This window comes from Danio rerio, chromosome 25 (genome assembly GCF_049306965.1).
Source record: "Danio rerio strain Tuebingen ecotype United States chromosome 25, GRCz12tu, whole genome shotgun sequence".
NCBI classification, from domain to species: domain Eukaryota; kingdom Metazoa; phylum Chordata; class Actinopteri; order Cypriniformes; family Danionidae; genus Danio; species Danio rerio.
Window position 1 is genome coordinate 36,658,257 of NC_133200.1, and position 20,396 is coordinate 36,678,652.

The 20,396-nt window shown below is 39.1% G+C and overlaps 2 protein-coding genes across 2 annotated transcripts; both read right to left on the reverse strand.

Annotated features, from left to right (window-relative positions):
• Positions 1–937: 937 nt before the first annotated feature.
• On the reverse strand, positions 938–2,849 carry foxb1a (forkhead box B1a). The gene is given in 1 exon segment (NM_131285.1): positions 938–2,849. A coding segment is annotated over 1 exon segment (894 nt). The 5' UTR covers positions 2,707–2,849; the 3' UTR covers positions 938–1,812.
• Positions 2,850–8,904: 6,055 nt separating this feature from the next.
• LOC141381022 (uncharacterized) lies at positions 8,905–12,708 on the reverse strand. The gene is made up of 2 exons (XM_073943371.1): positions 11,445–12,708; positions 8,905–11,363 (listed from the first exon to the last, which is right to left on the reverse strand). Exons 1-2 carry the CDS (start codon positions 11,890–11,892, stop codon positions 8,995–8,997), a joined length of 2,817 nt encoding a protein of 938 aa, XP_073799472.1. The 5' UTR covers positions 11,893–12,708; the 3' UTR covers positions 8,905–8,994.
• Positions 12,709–20,396: the final 7,688 nt, after the last annotated feature.

A 20,396-nucleotide genomic window follows, 5' to 3' on the forward strand; every position in this document is an offset into this window, starting at 1 on the left:
CAATTGCATAAAGTGACGGAATTCTAATGTATTTGCTTAATATCCCGGAGAAGGCTGATGCTCTCTGTGCGGGGACGCAAACAATGCACCTGTTTCTCGCATTCTGACCGCGACATATCCTTTATCGATGGACCCCCCATTAAATCCGAGAGTAAAATAGAGGGTAAAATGCTGGAAAGCGGTGTAAAAAAAAAAATTCGGGTGTTGATATAAAAACGTGGGACACATTTCAAGAGTAATTAAAATTGAAAATATTAAAATAAAGCGTTAGGTGAATTAATTGTTTATTTGTTTTAGTTTTAATTTAATTATCGATTTAGGAAAAAACATTTAAATGATTTATACATAGTTGTATTTATGTATTAAAAATAAATATACAGGCAAACGAAGCATTTTCATCCTCAGAAATGCCTTTTTAAGTTTAAAATGTAAATGTAAAGGTTTAGACTGTGGCTGAAGCGAGAAGCTGTGCTGATGAATGAGTCTGCTTGTGTGTGCTGTGACTGCGGCACAGTAACTTCACGCATCCTAATCAAGAGCTTCATTCATTTATTCCAGTCCGTCGCGTTTTCCTCGAAGAAAAGTGCTCACCTGCATCAAGCGATGAGCGAATTTAAATAGTTAAAAATAAATGTTATGGTAATATATCTGTAATATACACACGTGGTTATTGTACAGTAAATAAAAAGACGCTTAATCTTGGTGAGACTGTTGATAGTAAAGCAAAAATATTGCGAATGTTGCCCAACTAAAGTTTGTAAAAAGAAAAGGAGATGCGTTGTTTGTTGTAGTGTTTGTTTGTTTTTAATATGACCTGATTATAGCAGTGATAATAATTAGTGTTTGCTTTACACAAGTGTGCATGAGTATTTTAGTTGTGTGAAGAAAGAGAAAACATCCGCTAAAATAATAAAAAACGAACACAAGAGCAAATGTGTAAGTTTACACCATTTTAATGAAAAAATATTCTGATGACCAAGTTCGTAATTTAATGCAGACGTTTTGCACATCTTTTAAAAGCACGCATGCTTGCAGCAAAACAACACAAAGTCTGGAAAAAGGCATGCTTTATATCTGAACAAAAAGTACAAATGTACGGCATTTTAATACACATGGTCACCACGGCTTTAAATTAAACGCTCACAAAACATTTCCTGCAAAATATAATGTAAAACATCTAACTAAAAAGTGCATTTGACACAATTTCAATATCACTTATTTGCAATTATTCACATATTTACTTAATGACCCTATCCTATTTTAACTTCAAGTTTGCAATTGTAGCATACTGTACTTGTGTGTGTGTTTGTGTGTTTGTGTGTGTGTGTGTGTTTTAGATCAAGTATTTGGTTTGCAGACTGAGACAAGTTTAGTCGTCTAGAAAGTTAGTAGCATGACTACCAACCCTAAAAATAGTGAGCATTCCGACTTATACGCACATAGTGTTTCAGTGTACTATCAGTTATCTAATAGGCGATATAACCTGCGAGAAAAACGACGAGCACTTGCCTTGTGCGATTCAAACACGATCGCAGTGCTTGGATTTGTCGAATAAACACATAAATTCTGGATATTTAGGTTGTAAAAAAACAAAACAAAAACTCTTCATTTTACAATATGATATCCGTGTCGATCCATGTGATTGGACTCATCAAAAGCAACACTTAGAAATCTCAACACATACACATAAATTAACACCACTGCAACATAGATAGCTCTTGCCTTGATTGTATAGCCAGTGTCTGTCAAGGTCTATAATTAAAATTCAACTTTGGAGTACAGGTGCTGACCGGCAGGCCCAGTCCGCAGGTGTCAGTGCACCGCGACCGACTGCAGCGTCGCGGGTCCCGTCAGGGTTTCGCTCGGGGTGGCCGGGCTGCTTTGGCTGGTCGCTGTCTGCGGGGACGTCGGGCTCAGAGATTGCGGAGAGTTCGATAGGAATGCCGGGATGTGGTGAGGCAGCGCCGCCGGGGTCGGCTTGATCGGGACGGGGATCGCCGGTAAGGTTTGTCCGCCGTGGCAGAGCGACTTGATGGGCACACCGTAGGCACTATAATCGCTGCTTGTCATGGAGATGGGAGCCGCGCTGTCCATCATACTAGTGCTGTACATATGGGGCCAGGCTGTGGTCAGCTGGTTGTGGAGGGGGTACCCGGTGGAGAACGCCAGTCCTCCGGGAACTTTGTACTCTCGGGCGATGATGTTCTCGATGGCGAACGGGTGCTTGAACGTGGACGGCTGGGAAACTCCCAGGTTGTAGCTGGACATCTGAGGGAGGTGTGTGCCTAGGGCACTGAGCCGGAGCTTGGCGTGCTGCTGGAGGTAGTGGGCAGCGTCTGAGGGCTTGCTGGGTGCCAGGTGCTCTGATGTCATCACCTTGAAGCGTTTGCGGCGTCGCAGGAAACTTCCGTTCTCGAACATGTCTCCGCAGCTGGGATGGAGCGCCCAGAAACTACCCTTCCCGGGCTGGTCCGGGCGCCGGGGGATTTTAATGAAGCAGTCGTTGAAGGAGAGGTTGTGGCGGAGGGAGTTCTGCCAGCGCTGGGTGTTTTCCCGGTAGTACGGAAAGCGATCCATGATAAACTTGTAGATCTCGCTGAGAGGGAGCATCTTCTCCGGACAACTCTGGATGGCCATGGCGGTGAGTGAAATGTAGGAGTACGGCGGTTTCTGATCGCTGTAGGTGTTTCTCCCGGGTCTGGGCATCCTGTCCTAATCGCGTTGAAAGTCAGTCGGGGAAATTCAGTATTTCGCAAGTTTTGTTTTCGCCGAGACGCGGACGTCCTGCGAGTTCACTTCTTGAACTCAAGAAAGAACAAGTGTCTTCCTTCTTTCCAGGCCAGCTTGAATGGACCAGATCCCCTCTCTCTCGCACACACTCACTCTCTCTCTCTCTCTCGTTCTTGATATGACTAAGAGCTAAGTGGCTGCCTCCATGTCCTTCCTCTAACCATCTGATAGTTTTATGTGGCGACATGGGCAGAAAAGACCCCTGTAGAGGCGCTTCATTAATGTGCCACTTCTTCGCTATCACATGACAATCGCCTTGGGAGGAGGGGGGCTGGGAGAAAGGCATAATCTGGTTTCATTTACACCTATTTACATGGACACCTTGGGCCAATAGAAATCATTTCCATTTGAAGACAGAGCAAAGGGGTGAAAAGGCTCGGCAACCGGAATTGAACTGCGATGGCACCCGGTAACAGTGTGTGAAGGTATGTGTGTGAACCTTTCTGCGCGCTTCGTAGGGTGCTCGGTCTACAATTCACACGTACAAATGGAGCTACTGAGCAATGGGATGTTTGACATGGAAATTGGCTGGAACTTGCATGCAGTTTGCATTGTTACTTTTTGCTTGTCTTGCTGTCATGACACAGTTCGTATGACTTTCGCCGGCTTTGTTACGCCTCATGTCAATTGCACCCCAACGTAAACATGCGGAGGGCAAATTAAACCGTGTAGCGACACATTTTCTTCGTGTATTTCCACATGACTAACCTGAGCGCCTCGTTATTATAATGAGCCAAGGGAGTCATACATGTGTCATTTGGCCCATAAGCATATGTTTATTGGCAACTAGGAAATGAGCTTCACGGATGGTCTTTTACAGCAGTCAGGCGATATATTTGATTAAATGACAAGAACAATTTAAGACGAACGTGCACATATTAATCGCTGCTTAAAGTGCAAGTTAAATTGCTGCATTCAAATTAAAATTATTTATTCTTAATAGAAATAAGTTAAACTTTGAATTAAAATAAATTCTTAACGAGTACAAAACAATTTAGTGAATAGGAACAAAAATGTTAAGGCACGATGATGAGAATGTATAGCCTATTTACCGTGCAATTAATAACAATACGACTAAATAATTACGCATAGTTCATTACACGGTGCTTACTTATGCAAATACGCATTAACACTGTAATGTAAAGTGTGAAGAAATGATCAAAGCACATTTGGCAAATGATTTATATTCGCTTAAATTTAGAGCCAAATCTCATTATTGCGGTTTTAAATGCGCGGGCACATCCGACAATATTAACAGCAATACTTGAGATACCTCTTGACGAAGACGAAGACTGGATAAATATAAAAAAGCACGACCTGCGAGCACAGTAAGGCGCTCCACGTGTGTTAATGCAGGATAATTCGCATTATATTTTTTTTATGCAAATTAAAAGTGTGAGATTTCTTCTTATAAAGTCACACAAGACGTGACCCGGAGGGCGCGTTAGAAAATGTGCAAACATTTAAACAAAACAAAACAAACAACAACAAAAAAACCTTCTTGAAATGAAACTTCATGATGCCAGGCGGGCTTTTGTGCTCATGTAAAGCACACTGAAAAGTACTTCAGATATGCAAATAAAGCCTTCAGAGTGGCGTTGTGAAAACTGTATAAAATATCCATAAGTCAATTATATGAATGTGAAAACCAAATGGAAGCCTATTTTGAGCAATGGCCATTCAAGCTTTTTTTTCAGGGCTCAGCAAGGGCCACCTTTCCGCTTGGCGAGTTTGCAATGAGATGGACCACACACGAGCTCGCGGATTTGCTCATAATTTATGCAAATTTCCCACCATAAATCCACCAATGAGACCCCTGACTGCTCTGACGGATCGCGAATAGAATCAACCATACAAGTGATTAGAAGCGATGCGCATTGTTTATTTTGATGCCTGTTTGGAAGATGCAGGAGGGAAAAAGGTCTGTATCTAAACCGCGTGAAGAGAAAGAGAGGGAGAGAAAAAAACCGGCAGCTAATATTTACAAAACAGGAGGAAAGTACCAAGCACAGCGTTATAGTTTCCTTGGTTGCCGCACAATCACCGTCTCAAAAACACTTTCTTTCCAAGCTAGGAAGTCATGCAGCTTCTCGCTGCGCCATGAAGTACCTCTTTTTAACTTGTCATTCCTCTGCTTGTGTATTGACAGAAAAGGGCCAAAGGATTCCAATTTTCCAGGCTTCTTTCACATGAAGTTTTCCAGAGTTCTTCAGAGGCTGTCTTTGGGAAGCGGCGGCGAGCTTGTGTGACAGAGCAAGTATTCTTCAATGAATCTGCCGACAAAAAGTATCCGGCACCTTCAGTGCGCGTGACAGAGAGAGGGGAGAGTTTGTGTTTGCCCTCATAAAAAGCATTTATTTCTCTGCCCAAATGTTTACCCAGACAAGAAACAATGGAAAAACAACTATGTGACTTTCAAGTGTTTTTAAGGATGCGTTCGGCATAAAAATAACACCCGATAAAACACTTCACACGAGAGTGTACGCACACAACTGGATAATATAAACGAAAACCCTCTGTGGATATGGGTTTGGTATATGCTTATTTACATATATCAAACTTTTACATGATATCAAATTGATTATCATTTCAAACATTTAAATATACACTTCATTTATATTATATATCTTATTTTAGTACATTTATCTGTCTATTTGTTTGCGATTTAAATTAAAACTAAATATTGACATAATAAAATATAAATCAATTAAAAAACACAAACGTATTATTTAAATAATTCTTGTGCTAATTAAATGCATGCCTGCTTAAACACTATGACATTTAAAAATGTAAACACTAACTAAAACGAGCATATTGAATAAATACACGACGCAAATAAACATTTTTAAAATTGTCATATAAAATTGCCATTGTCACTATTCAATTATTATGTTCAAAGTCCCCCCTTTTTGGATCTGTTCCCAGACCCTTTTAATTACACGTGTACCGTGTAAAATGTATTTGCAATATTATGCAAATGAGGCCGGTCGCCCGCGCGCTGATCCCACAGACGCGCAGTTGAATGTTTTCACAGTTAATCACGCGCACAATGGCACAGTATCAACCTGTGATGAGGGACCACCCAACTCATTGCACCTTTTCCCCCGTATTTTCGCGGGATAAAGTTTCCGGCAGCTGTCATGGAAATCAGCTTTGTCCTTAACTTAACGGTTAACCAATGTGACGAGGACGAGCCGTGCGTATTTGTTCACTGAAGATTTGCTGCCGCTTTTTTTTCCTACGGAAAGCGCGCAACTGCAAATGCCACCGCGGTTCCTGAATGGCTCGAGTCCCTGCAGCAGTAGATCAACTGTATAATGTGCGAGTGAGTTTGGTCATTTGTACAAGCCGAACAAAGGTTGGTCTAAGCCAAATTGCATTGCACTTGTGAACCGGGGGCTCTACTCTTAAGTATCTTTTACAGCTGGGGGGACCGAGGACAATTTTGTGTGCGTCTGAAAAAGGCAGAAAAACAAAGGCACTTTCTGAAGCATCTTAAAGTAGAGTAGTGAGGCGTGACATTCCCAGGGCGATGGGACACAAAGGCTGAGGTCACGCGGATGAAAAAGAGAATCAAACAGCCACTTTCACACGTCTGCCCTCCGCCGCACAATAGGAAACAAATGTTGTTAAAAAAGGATCGATGCCATTCATTGTAAGGCAGCGAATGATAGCAAAACAATATTGTCAAACTGAATCAACTTTGGGATATGCTGCCACCCAGGAAAAAAAAGGAGGGACGGGGAGAGATTTTAGCTCTGCCTTTTACATCCGTGCAAGAGCCGTCAATAGAGAGGAAACCGAGCAGCACATTTTCAACAACAATAAAATAAAACTTTGGTGTGTAGCATGCCTTCATAACGACTCTGAAAACAGCAAAGGGTCCTACCACGAAAAAATATACACAAATAATAATAATAATAATAATAATGGCTAATTATTATATGTATTGCTTTATATGTTTTACAAATAACCCCGAGTTGAGTCATACTTGATAAAGAATTAAAAGCACAATGACATTGATAAACAAAGCTCAAAATCTTTATTTACTTACTTTTTTATTTAATTATTTGGTTTTTGTTGTTTGTTTTGGTCGCTGTAAAATATTTGGATTACTGTATGTAGATTAGGCTATAAACGGCGTGTTTTAGTTCATTAGTCTATTATTATTCATTTTTCTAGAAATGCCTATTATTAAAAACAGCCTATTTTAATGTTTCATCATTAACATAAACTGATCTGCTTTCTACGCGAAATCAAAGTGTCATGACAAAAATATTTGGCTGTAGATAAGGGTACACAAAGGTGTCTTTTAGTGCATAAGTCTATTATTTATAATATATATATATTTTTTTAGATAGGCCTATTATTAAAAACAGCATATTTTAATATTCCATCATCAACATAAACTGATTTGCTTTCTATGGGAAATCAAAATGTCATGCTAACATTTATTTTCTCAAAAGTGGAGTGTTTGTATAAGGTTTTAGGACACTTTGAACCGCAGAAGTTTGATTAATTATTTCATTCATTCATTCATTCATTCATTCATTCATTCATTCATTCATTCATTCATTCATTCATTCATTTTTCTTAGGCTTGGTCCCTTATTTATCCCCACAGCGGAATGAACCGGTAAATTTAGATCGAATAAAAACGTAATATATTATGACGTGCATCATAAGTAGTATATTTCAGTCATTCTGACCCATGCATATGTATAAATAATATATTGTATAATAACAGTCTTGTCACTCACAAAAAGCTGTAATACAATAAATACCCCTGCCTTACAAATATATTATTATTATTATTAATAATAATATTATTAGTATAGTCTCTATTAAAATAAATACCCCTGCCTTACAATTGTATTATTATTATTATTATTTATTATTATTATTATTATTATTATTTTCAATGTTATTATTATTATTATTGTTGTTGTTATTATTATCATTATTTTATTATAGTCTCTATTATAATAAAAACCCCTACCTTACAATTGTATTAATATTATTATTTTTATCATTATTATTATTATTATTATAGTCTATATTAGAATAAATACGCCTGCCTTACAATTGTATTATTATAATTATTATTATTATTATAATAATTATTATTATTATTATTATTATTATTATAGTCTCTGTTAGTGCTCGTCAGGCTGCTGTCGAGCTTTCCGTCATCTCAGTGTGTATTTCATCGCGTTATTAGCCCCATCTTTCTCCAGGCAATGTAGATTTACCAAAGAACTAATGAATAAACAAATTGCAATGGCTGGCGGTGTAATTGACATTGTTAATGCAAACATTTGTATAAACATGTTATCAGAATGACTACGTCGGGATACTGTGCCAACAACAATGCATCATAATTCAAAAGCAATAAACGAGGTTTTATGAAGCAATCAAGTTTGTTTTTAGTGATTTAGTGGGTGTGTGTTTATCGATAATCCTTTCGGAAATCCTTTATCAGCATGATCATTACTCAAAAGAAAGCGTTTTCAGTCGCAGCCTAACCTGTCGGACCTTTACATCTGACTCATCCTGCGTTTTCAGAGTCCGAGCAGCATTGTTTTAATGAAGTCTGCGGCGATCTGCTTCCCCCTGAGATGCTTTACGGTGCAATTAAGAGCGTATTTGTGATGCGGCGTATGAATATTCAAGAGAATGTCAATTAATTAGCAGACAGAGGGCTCTCATTACGACGCTCAAAAGCCTTTAGTGGCGAGTGAAAAGCGTAGAGGAGGGGCTCGCGCGCCAATCCTGTTAAACGCTATTATCGCACACTGCCCTCATTTGCTTGATGGACTTTGTCTTAATTATGGCCTTATGGTTTGTTAGCTGTATCATCACATAACTTAAAGGAACCGGCGTGCTATTATATAGGCATTCTGGAGGCAGAGCGCTTATGTCTTAACTTAAGCATCATGGCTTTACAAACCAACCTATCATTTTACATTTACATTTTACATTTAGTCATTTAGCAGACGCTTTTATCCAAAGCGACTTACAAATGAGGACAAGGAAGCAGTTTACACAACCAAGAGCAACAATGAATAAGTACTAAAGGCAAGTTTCAGGTCTGTAAAGTCTAAGAAGGGAAGTGTTAGTATTTTTTTTTTTTTTTTTTTTTTTTTTTTTTTTTTTTTTTTTTTTTTTGTACAATTAGTGTGATATTCAAAGAGGCAATTGCAGCTTAGGAAGTGAAGTGGAGACTAAATAGTTGAGTTTTTAGTCGTTTCTTGAAAATAGCGAGTGACTCTGCTGTTCTGATGCAGTTAGGGAGTTCATTCCACCAACTGGGCAGATTGAGCGTGAGCGTTCGCGAAAGTGATTTTTTCCCTCTTTGGGATGGAACCACGAGGCGACGTTCATTCACAGAACGCAAGTTTCTGGAGGGCACATAGATCTGCAGAAGTGAGTGCAGATAAGAAGGTGCTAGGCCAGAAGTCACTTTGTAGGCAAACATCAGAGTTTTGAATTTGATGCGAGCAGCAACTGGCAGCCAGTGCAAACGGACTAGCAGTGGAGTGACATGTGCTCGTTTAGGTTCATTGAAGACAACTCGTGCTGCTGCATTCTGGAGCAGTTGAAGAGGCTTGATAGAGTTAGCTGGAAGCCCAGCTAGTAGAGAGTTGCAGTAATCCAGTTTGGAGAGAACAAGAGCTTGAACAAGGAGTTGAGCTGCATGTTCAGATAAGAAGGGTCGGATCTTTCTGATGTTATAGAGTGCAAATCTGCACGATCGAGCAGTTCTAGAAATGTGGTCAGAGAAGTTTAGTTGGTCATCAATCGTTACTCCAAGGCTTTTCACCATTTTGGATGCAGTAATGGTTGCCCCATCCATCTGGATTGAAAAGTTATGGTGTAGAGTCGGGTTGGCAGAAACTACAAGCATTTCCGTTTTTGCGAGGTTCAGCTGAAGATGATGATCTTTCATCCAGTGTGAAATATCCAACAGGCAGGCTGAGATACGAGCTGGAACCGAGGGATCATCAGGATGAAAAGAGAGGTATAGCTGGGTGTCATCAGCATAGCAGTGGTAGGAGAATCCATGTCTCTGGATGACTGGTCCTAGAGATGATGTGTAGATGGAGAAGAGAAGTGGCCCAAGAACAGAGCCTTGAGGTACCCCAGTGTTTAGATGCTGTAGGTTGGACACCTCTCCCCTCCAAGACACCCTGAATGACCTGTCAGAGAGGTAAGATCTAAACCATTGTATAACAGTGCCCGCAACGCCCAGTGACTCAAGCGTAGATAGCAGGATCTGGTGGTTGACAGTGTCAAAAGCAGCTGACAAGTCCAGCAAAATGAGGACTGATGATTTAGAGTCTGCTTTAGCCAGTCTGAGATCCTCCACGACCGAGAGCAGGGCAGTCTCAGTTGAGTGGCCTTTCTTAAAGCCGGATTGCTTGTTGTCCATGAGATTGTTTTGAGTAAGAAAGTCCAGGACTTGATTGAACACTACTTTCTCCAGAATCTTGGCCATGAATGGAAGCAGGGATACTGGTCTGTAGTTTTCAAGTAGCGTATGGTCCAGGTTGGGTTTCTTTAGCAGTGGGGTTACCCTAGCCTGCTTAAATGTAGTGGGGAATAAACCAGAGTCAAGAGATGTGTTAATTATGTGAGTCAGTGTTGGTATGACTGCAGGAGAGATGGCTTGCAAGAGATGAGAGGGAATGGGATCGAGTGGACAGGTGGTTGCATGGCTAGATAGCACAAGTTTGGACACCTCAGACTCAGAGAGCTGAGAAAAAGAGGTGAGTGTGTGTGGTGTTGGTGTTGTATCTTGCGTGTTTGTTGTAGGTGCAGCAAATTGAGCACTGATTTTTGCAGTTTTGGTGCAGAAGAATGTAGCAAAGTCATCAGTAGTAAGTGTGGAGGATGCGGGTGGAGGAGGAGGATAGAGGAGGGAGGAAAATGTTTTAAAAAGTAGGCGAGGATTAGTGGCATTGTTGATTTTCAGACGGTAATACGTCTGCTTTGCAGAAGTAACCTCAGCTGAGAAAGAGGACAGAAGAGTTTGGTATGTTAAGAGATGTGCAGGATTTTTAGTTTTCCGCCAAATTCTCTCTGCAGCCCGAAGTTTTGAGCGATGCTCACGGAGAGCATCCGAGAGCCAGGGTGCAGGAGGACTGGCACGGGCTGGCCTGGATGCAAGAGGACATAATCGGTCTAGACATGATGCTAGTGTGGAGCAGAGTGTATTAGTGGCACTGTTCGAATCAAGTGCAGTGAGTTTGCGAGATGGAGGAAGAGAGTCTGAAACAATGGTGGATAGTCTATTGGGTGAGAGAGATCGTAGGTTTCTGCGAAAGGTAACCAGTGTTGGAGTGTGTGGCGGCTCAGGAGTAATGTGGATGTTGAGAGACAGAAGGAAATGATCAGATATTTGTAGTGGAGTTACTATTGTTTGATCAGTGAAGCAGTGTCGTGTGTAAATAAGGTCTAGCTGATTACCTGATTTGTGGGTAGCAGAAGTAGGTGCTCTTTTTAGGTCAAAAGAGGCAAGCAGAGTCTGAAAGTCTGCAGCTTGCGGTTTGTCAACGTAAATGTTGAAGTCACCTAGCACCAATAAGGGAGTGGCAAAATTAGAAAAAGATGAGAGAAGAACATCCAGTTCATCTAGGAAGTGACCTAATTTACCTGGTGGGCGGTAGATGACAACCACATTTATGTAGAAGGGGTGGATAATGGTGACTGCATGGAATTCAAAGGAGCTGATTGTTGGCAGGGACGGTATCAGAGTAAATTTCCATTCTTTGGAAATTAGTAGTCCAGTCCCACCCCCTCTCCCTGTCTGACGAGGAGTGTGGGAAAAAGAGAAATTAGCAGAAAGAGTAGCATGTGTAGCAGTGTCCTCCGGCCTCAACCAGGTCTCAGTTAGAGCCATGAGATTATAGTCAGAATATGTAGCTATGGAGGTAATAAAATCAGCCTTGTTAACAGCTGATTGACAATTCCAGAGGCCCACGGAGAGAGAGAGTTGTGAAATAGTAGATACATGTATTGAACGAAGGTTGTGAGGATTACGCCTGCAGCGTACCTCCCGTGTTTTGCGAGTGTTAGTAACAACAGGAATTAGAAAACACATAATAAAAGTGCACTGACAACAAAGAAAAATAAGTGTAAAGTAAAACAATAAAGTAAAGTACTCAAGTGCTTTGTCGGTGTCTTTGCTCGGTGGAGTCGCGCAGGTAGAGTCGATGGTCTTTACCCTCGTCGGTCTTCACACGAGGCGGTCTTCACACGAGGCTGCCGCGACCGCTGCCGCGGTGAACTAGTTGTTTATATAACCCCTAAAGCACTAGCTGATTGAATTCAGCTGGACACGCCTCGAGAGTCAAAACAAGGGCCGAAACTGAGGCGGACGACGCGAACCGCGTCTGCGTTCGCTACACAAGCTCTTATAGTAACCAAGGAAACAGTGGCTAAACAACTTCTAGTATTATACACAACTGAAAGCAAGTTTAAATGTCCTACAACTTTACACAAACAGCTGGAAACAAGTCCTCAAACCATACACAACAACTGAAACAAATCTTAAATGTACTTACAGGCTGCTGTTCTAGATGCTGCTAAAGTGCTTCTCCTGCCGACTAATGCTACCGTGCTCACTATATAGTGGTTACCTGGCGTTTGGACACGCCTCCCGAGTCAAAACAAGGGCCGAAACTGAGGCGGACGACGCGAACCGCGTCTGCGTTCGCTACACAAGCTCTTATAGTAACCAAGGAAACAGTGGTTAAACAACTTCTAGTATTATACACAACTGAAAGCAAGTTTAAATGTCCTACAACTTTACACAAACAGCTGGAAACAAGTCCTCAAACCATACACAACAACTGAAACAAATCTTAAATGTACTTACAGGCTGCTGTTCTAGATGCTGCTAAAGTGCTTCTCCTGCCGACTAATGCTACCGTGCTCACTATATAGTGGTTACCTGGCGTTTGGACACGCCTCCCGAGTCAAAACAAGGGCCGAAACTGAGGCGGACGACGCGAACCGCGTTTGCGTTCGCTACACAAGCTCTTATAGTAACCAAGGAAACAGTGGCTAAACAACTTCTAGTATTATACACAACTGAAAGCAAGTTTAAATGTCCTACAACTTTACACAAACAGCTGGAAACAAGTCCTCAAACCATACACAACAACTGAAACAAATCTTAAATGTACTTACAGGCTGCTGTTCTAGATGCTGCTAAAGTGCTTCTCCGCACTTTAGATGCTGCTAATGTTCTAGATGCTGCTAAAGTGCTTCTCCTGCTTTTAGCGGTCTACACAGCGGAATGAACTGCTAATTACTCTGGCATTTGTTTTATGCAAGGGATACAAACAAATCAGTCATAATATACAACTAGTTTGTTACATGTTAAGCACATTAACCCCGTTTTTTTTTTTTTTTTTTTTTTTGTTTAATAAATATTTGTGTTAGGCTGAAAGTGTTGTTACTGGTATTGTAGCCTAATCACATCGCCAAAACATTAAAACAAAAAATATTCCTAGTCGTTTTGTAGACCTAAGGGTGGTTATGCTATATGTAGCCTTAGCTAAATGGCGACTGAGCAGGTCAAATTGCTTGCTATTTTGTAAGATTAAAATGAATAAAATGTATTCAAGGCTTGGATTATTACCCTAAAAGTCTATATATTCATGTACTTATAACAACAACAGTAAATGGGGGTTGTACACCAGACTGATTACCATAATCTGTAAAACAGGCGGCAACCCTTCCGGTTCAGGTCTTTTGTGCTGTGTGTTGGTATATTTGGTTTTATTTTCTTCCTTTTTTCCTACTTCTTATTTGTTTATTCATCAATTCATTCAATAATTTTCCTTTGGCTTAGTCCATTAATTCTACATGGATCGCCACAGCGGCATGAACCGCCAACCTATATACCATATATGTTTTATACAGCGTATGCCCTTCCAGCTGCAACCCATCACTGGGAATTTATTTATTCATTCATTATCCTTCGGCTTAGTCCCGTTATTCATCAGGGATTGCCACAGCGGAATGAACTGCCAACTCATTCACCTTATGTTTTACACAGTGGATGCCCTTCCAGCTGCAACCCAGTACTGGGAATTCATTTATTTATTTATTCATTCATTCATTTATTAAATTATTTTTCTTTGGTTTAGTCCCTTTATTCTACATGAATTACCACAGCGAAATGAACTGCCAACTTATCCAGCATATTTTTCATACAGCGGATGCCCTTCCATCTGCATCCCAAGACGGGGAAATCCTTCATTCATTCATTCATTCATTCATTCATTCATTCATTCATTCATTCAATGATTCATTCATTTTTCTTTGATCTAGTTCCGTTATTCATCAGTGATCGCCACAGCGGAATGAACCGGCAACTTATCAAGCTTCTTCTTCTTGTTTTTTATTAATTAATTTATTTATTTATTTATTATTATTTTTTTTTACAGCGGATGCCCTTTCAGCTGCAACTCAGACTGGGAATTTATTTATTTATTTATTTATTTATTTATTTATTTATTTATTTATTTATCACGATCTCAGAAAATTGCCAGGAAGTTTTATTTAACAGCTTCTAGGAACGTTCTCCTAACCTGTAGACAACGTTCAATATAAGTCAAGAAAACGTTCCTGGCTAACCAACAGAGAACATTCTGGAAATATAAAAATTTACAGCAAAATGGCAACAATATAAAGGTATATAAACTCTCTCTCTCTATATATATATATTTGTACTTTGTGAATATAGATTATGCTGACTATACCAAACTGAATAGTTTCTGGCTGAGTTTTTTGTGCAGATCTTCGTTATTTGGATGTTTTCTAACATTTGGATAGTACAAAACGACAACACAAATGTTGTATTTAAGCATTTCTTACACTTAAAAGTCTGTAGGCTATATATTGTCATCATTTTTTTAACAAGGGCGTTTAAAGAGTTTTTCTGATTGTTCATGTGCTTGATAAATCTCATTATGCATAATTACATGCAATGACCCTAAACCAAACCCTAATCGTTAGTACATGTTGTTTATTAAGGGTTCAATTATACAAAGAACACTGTGATATATTTTAAGCGATTAACACTGTATAATTGCGTTTAATTATTGCTGACATGCTTATACTCATTTTGTTGCTTTCAAAGTGCTGTATATGGGTAACATGAACACTACAGTCAATAAATATCTTTCAAAACACACGTCTGTGCCCTTTATCTCACTACAAACAAAACAGAAAACATACGGGATTATACGGTGTTGTTATTTGCTGGATTTCCCCGTAAAGGTCGCAGCGATAAATACAAAGGTTAGCCGCTAAGCTGAGTCCCGTATTAGTATGCATGTAAAATTAATTAGCTGCTTCGCGGTGACATCAAAAAGAAGTACCTGGGAGGATGACGCCTTCAGGGCATGCCGAACATATGCTGGGATTACAGTTAATGGACTAATTACATAAATTAGGCATTCATTATACAGCACATCAGGTGTGGAGGATGTCTCAATTGACTGCAGTCGGGGACGTACGGGGAATCGAAAGGGGTTTTGCTAAAAGGCCGGTCAAGACTCGTTTGTCCAGGCCATTTTTCTTCTAGATCTAGATAGATAGATAGATAGATAGATAGATAGATAGATAGATAGATAGATAGATAGATAGATAGATAGATAGATAGATAGATAGATAGATAGATAGATAGAATAATTCATGGATAGATAGATGATAGATAGATAGATAGATAGATAGATAGATAGATAGATAGATAGATAGATAGATAGATAGATAGATAGATAGATAGATAGATAGATAGAATAATTCATGGATAGATAGATGATAGATAGATAGATAGATAGATAGATAGATAGATAGATAGATAGATAGATAGATAGATAGACAGACAGACAGACAGACAGACAGACAGATAGATATAAATAATATAATGTATAAGAAATAATATAGAGTTTTGAGTTAATTAATATACAACACTAACCCAGTCGAAATATCCCTTTAAACTTCTGAAATGTTCACGATAGATAGGCAGGCAGATGGATGGATGGATGGATGGTGGTAGTTCTTCAGTTGGCCATCAGGTGGGGGCAAACATACAAGAGTCTTGAGTTTTCTGAGAAGTAAATTCACAGTTGTAAACCACTTGACCTGATTTCAGTTGCAATCCCTACAGAAGACGTTTATTCTTTTTATCTTCTGTCTGTTTATTCGTTTGCTGACTAAATAGGGTTGCGCGAGGCTTTATCTGATATCCAAAATGAAAGTTTTTTTCTTCACAATGTAGTGGAGAAAACTAATTTCATGATAATAAACTAAACGTGAAAGTACCAGAGTTATAAACAAACAAACAGACAGAAAACTGGCATGTAAGGTGATGTGTGTATTTATTTGTATATTTATTTATGTGGGAGAATTATTATTAATAGTCTTCTATGTAGTAAAATGCTGTATATCTAACATACTGTTTCTATCTATTTTTCTCCCTGTCTCTGTGTGTGTGTGTGTGTGTGTGTGTGTGTGTGTGTGTGTGTGTGTGTGTGTGTGTGTGTGTGTGTGTGTGTGTGTGTGTGTGTGTGTGTGTGTGTGTGTGTGTGTATGTGTGTGTACATGTTTTTGTGACATCTGGACACATCTGTGTAATGACATGGGTATGACAACCGGTATTCTAAGAATATTCTATCTATCTGTCTGTCTGTCTGTGTCTGTCTGTCTGTGTCTGTCTGTCTGTCTATTATTCTATCCATCCATCCATCCATCCATCCATCCATCCATCCATCAAAAAGAAATGTTTAAATGTAAAACACACTCCGTTTATTCTCAGTAAAAAACCATTTATAGTCCAGACGATTGTCCCTCTGGTATTCAGTTATTTAATAGTTGCTATTATTCAACATAAACTCAAAATAAGAAGATTACGTATTGCTGACCAGCACACCAGCATGATCATATTCAGATTTACAGTGGTTCAGCACCACGGAGAGCACCGGCATTTACAACACTGCCCACAATCTGTGTACTATCCTCTATCTGTGCACTCAGGATAACACAGATGAATATAATATAGTACACTATTATGGACGCATTATAATGTGAAACACAGAAAAGAGGATATTTTGAAGAATGTTGGTAGTCTATGACTTCTATAGTAGAAAAGAAAATACAATGGAAGTCAATGGCTGCCTACAAGTTATTACACAAAAAATTAATTGTTAATTGCACATTGCTGCAAACAGTTTATATAAGCGGAATTTAAACAAACTACATTCAACATTACTCGATTTAATTTGTTTAAACTCAGCCCACATTGTTTGCAACCACTTATAGTGAAAAATAGTACATGCAATGAGTCATTTATTTTGCAGTGCACCAACATTCTTCAAAATCTCTTCTTTTTTTTCCTTCTGTAGAGCAACTTAAATTGGTAAATGACAGAATTTGTATACTTCAAGTCAACTATCCCTCTGAAGGGATCACTCTTTAGAGCAAGAGGATCAAGTTTTAACCACATCCACCTGTGTCTGACAGACATCTGGCCCACAACCGTGACACACAGCTGGCTAAATACTGCTGCTAAATGAATGACACACGTCTATTGTGTGTGTGTGTGTGTGTGTGTGTGTGTGTGTGTGTGTGTGTGTGTGTGTGTGTGTGTGTGTGTGTGTGTGTGTGTGTGTGTGTGTGGAGGGTCTCTCCTCTCCCCAGTTCATTGAGTCCATATGGAGAAGAACAGCAGGAGTGATGAGTGCTCTACCTGGGGCTCGTGTTTGCTCTATTGAGTGTGACCAGCAGTGTGTGTGTGTGTGTGTGTAACAATCCTCAGCATAATTCATGACTGCCACAGGGACTCCTGTGTACCGGTTTGTTATTGGATGTTTTGCCTTCCAAACCGATCCCCTCTGCACAGCTTGTTAAATAGCGCTAAATGGAAAAGACGTCCAGGGATGAAGCTGCTTTCATTTGTTCATATTACTATGACCGGACTGAATGAACATGAAGCAGGAAATATCTGATAAATATATTATAGGAACATTCTCCGCCCTGACTTGCGTTTAAGATTTTTTTCTAGTGAGGGAAGCTACGCAATGAGGATGTTTTGTTATTATGTTGTTAAACATGAGAACTTTGCATCATGCGTTCACACACAGCATGCAAACATGTCACGAGTCTCCATGTCTGCTCAAATGAAACGAACTATAACCTGAGGGTCCCCTGAGTGCACTTAACCTTTGACCCCTGAGACTTTGAGCTTTTCTAGTCTTATCAGACATGTTTTGTTACATGAAACATGATCAAAACCTCAATCATCTCGTTCTACTAGTTATTTTGCATACCATTTTCATACTGATTCCCCCGACCTCATGCACATATTTAGTTTGAGTCAATACAGAGATTCATCTGACTCCATGCACCACTTCACTGCAGGATTCCCCTCCATATATTCATTTTAATCCGTCTAACCATTTGTTTTACTCCATGAACTGATAAATTTGGATTACTTGAACAGATTAGATCCATTATAGCTCCTTTTTAATCTTAAATCTTTGAATGTATTACATCCATTGCATTGATTTACTTATCTTTGAATAAATAACTTGTCCTATTTTGAAAATAGGACATTTTTCAGCTGAGGAAGATAAACCAATTTATTTGATAAGAGATAATGTGCATAAACAGCAATGGAAACTATCTATCTATCTATCTATCTATCTATCTATCTATCTATCTATCTATCTATCTATCTATCTATCTATCTATCTATCTATCTATCTATCTATCTATCTATCTATCTATCTATCTATCTATCTATCTATCTATCTATCTATCTATCTATCTATCTATCTATCTATCTATCTATCTATCTATCTATCTATCTATCTATCTATCTATCTATCTATCTATCTATCTATCTATCTATCTATCTATCTATCTATCTATCTATCTATCTATCTATCTATCTATCTATCTATCTATCTATCTATCCATGAATTATTCTATCTATCTATCTATCTATCTATCTATCTATCTATCTATCTATCTATCTATCTATCTATCTATCTATCTATCTATCTATGAATTATTCTACCTATCTATCTATCTATCTATCTATCTATCTATCTATCTATCTATCTATCTATCTATCTATCTATCTATCTATCTATCTATCTATGAATTATTCTATCTATCTATCTATCTATCTATCTATCTATCTATCTATCTATCTATCTATCTATCTATCTATCTATCTATCTATCTATCTATCTATCTATCTATCTATCTATCTATCTATCTATCTATCTATCTATGAATTATTCTATCTATCTGTCTGTCTGTCTGTCTGTCTGTCTGTCTGTGAATTATTCTATCTGTCTGTAATCATCCATCCATCCATCCATCCATCCATCCATCCATCCATCCATCCATCCATCCATCCATCCATCCATCCATCCATCCATCCATCCATCCATCCATCCATCCATCCATCCATCCATCCATCCATCCATCCATCCATCCATCCATCCATCCATCCATCCATCCATCCATCCATCCATCCATCCATAGTTCTGAAGCATTTGGCTTAATATAAGCTGAAAATATTGCCTGAAACACTTCAGAATTCATCCTGCTGCTTTTGTCAGCATCACATCATCAATAAATACAAGAGGTCCAGTTCTCAAGTTAGAATTGTGTCATAGTCCAAATCTTTATGGACGTAACTGTATGTATCTATGGTTATTCTTTTATATTTGTCACTCAAAACTTGTATGCATTGTGATTTGCAATGTAGATCCACCTCATGATGAAGATCATCAGTCAGCTGCTGTGTATATGATTTTTTGTTATGTTATATTTATTTATTTATTAATTGTTTTGGGTTATTTTTATTGAAATTGCAGAGCCTACGCTACAAATTTTGTTCTGTGTGTTTATACATGTGAATGACAATAAAGCAAAACTTGAACTTGTGAAGTTTCACAAACTAATTTTGAGAGGAGCACGTGATATGATTGAGCACTGCTGGCCACTCATCCGTAATCAGTAATAATCCAATCAGAGTGATCCAAGCTTAATGTAAATGGATCACTTTCTCCTTATTGCTTTATCTTCGTTTTGGAAGAATACCCCCTTCCACCCCATCTCCTCCTTTTTCTCCCCTTTCTAAAGGGGGAGCTATCGAGACCTACCTGATCTTGGGTCCCCTGATATGCTTATTATATCTCCGCTATCAAATATCTCCGAGCTCAGGGTTCTCTCCTGTGACAGCATGCCAAACCTGCTTTAAATGCCAAGCATATCTAAGTGGGAACTCTTGAAAAGACATAGCTATTGCTGTTTACAAATGTTCGTTGGACCTATGATAAGAATTCCCAGCTCAGGATTCATGTTTCTGCAGTGTTTAGCTCAAAGTCAAATTTTCTAGTGATCCAGAAGACCTTGATTACCTTACTGCAGTGTGTTTGATTAGGGCCGGAGCTCAACTCTGCAGGTTAGTGGATCTCCAGTCGTCCACTTCTGAAATGCATCTTCGTTTGTTTGTCTAGGGGAGAGCTGGTACTAAGCCTGCCTTTTCCCAATCTGTTCGCGCCATTTTCATCA

Coding starts and splice junctions, on each gene's coding strand:
- LOC141381022 (XM_073943371.1), bottom strand. CDS start 11,892: ATGTGTTTTCTAATTCCTGTTGTTACTAACACTCGCAAAACACGGGAG. Junction 11,364..11,444: donor TGTCATCTACCGCCCACCAG/GTAAATTAGGTC, acceptor TATTGGTGCTAG/GTGACTTCAACATTTACGTT.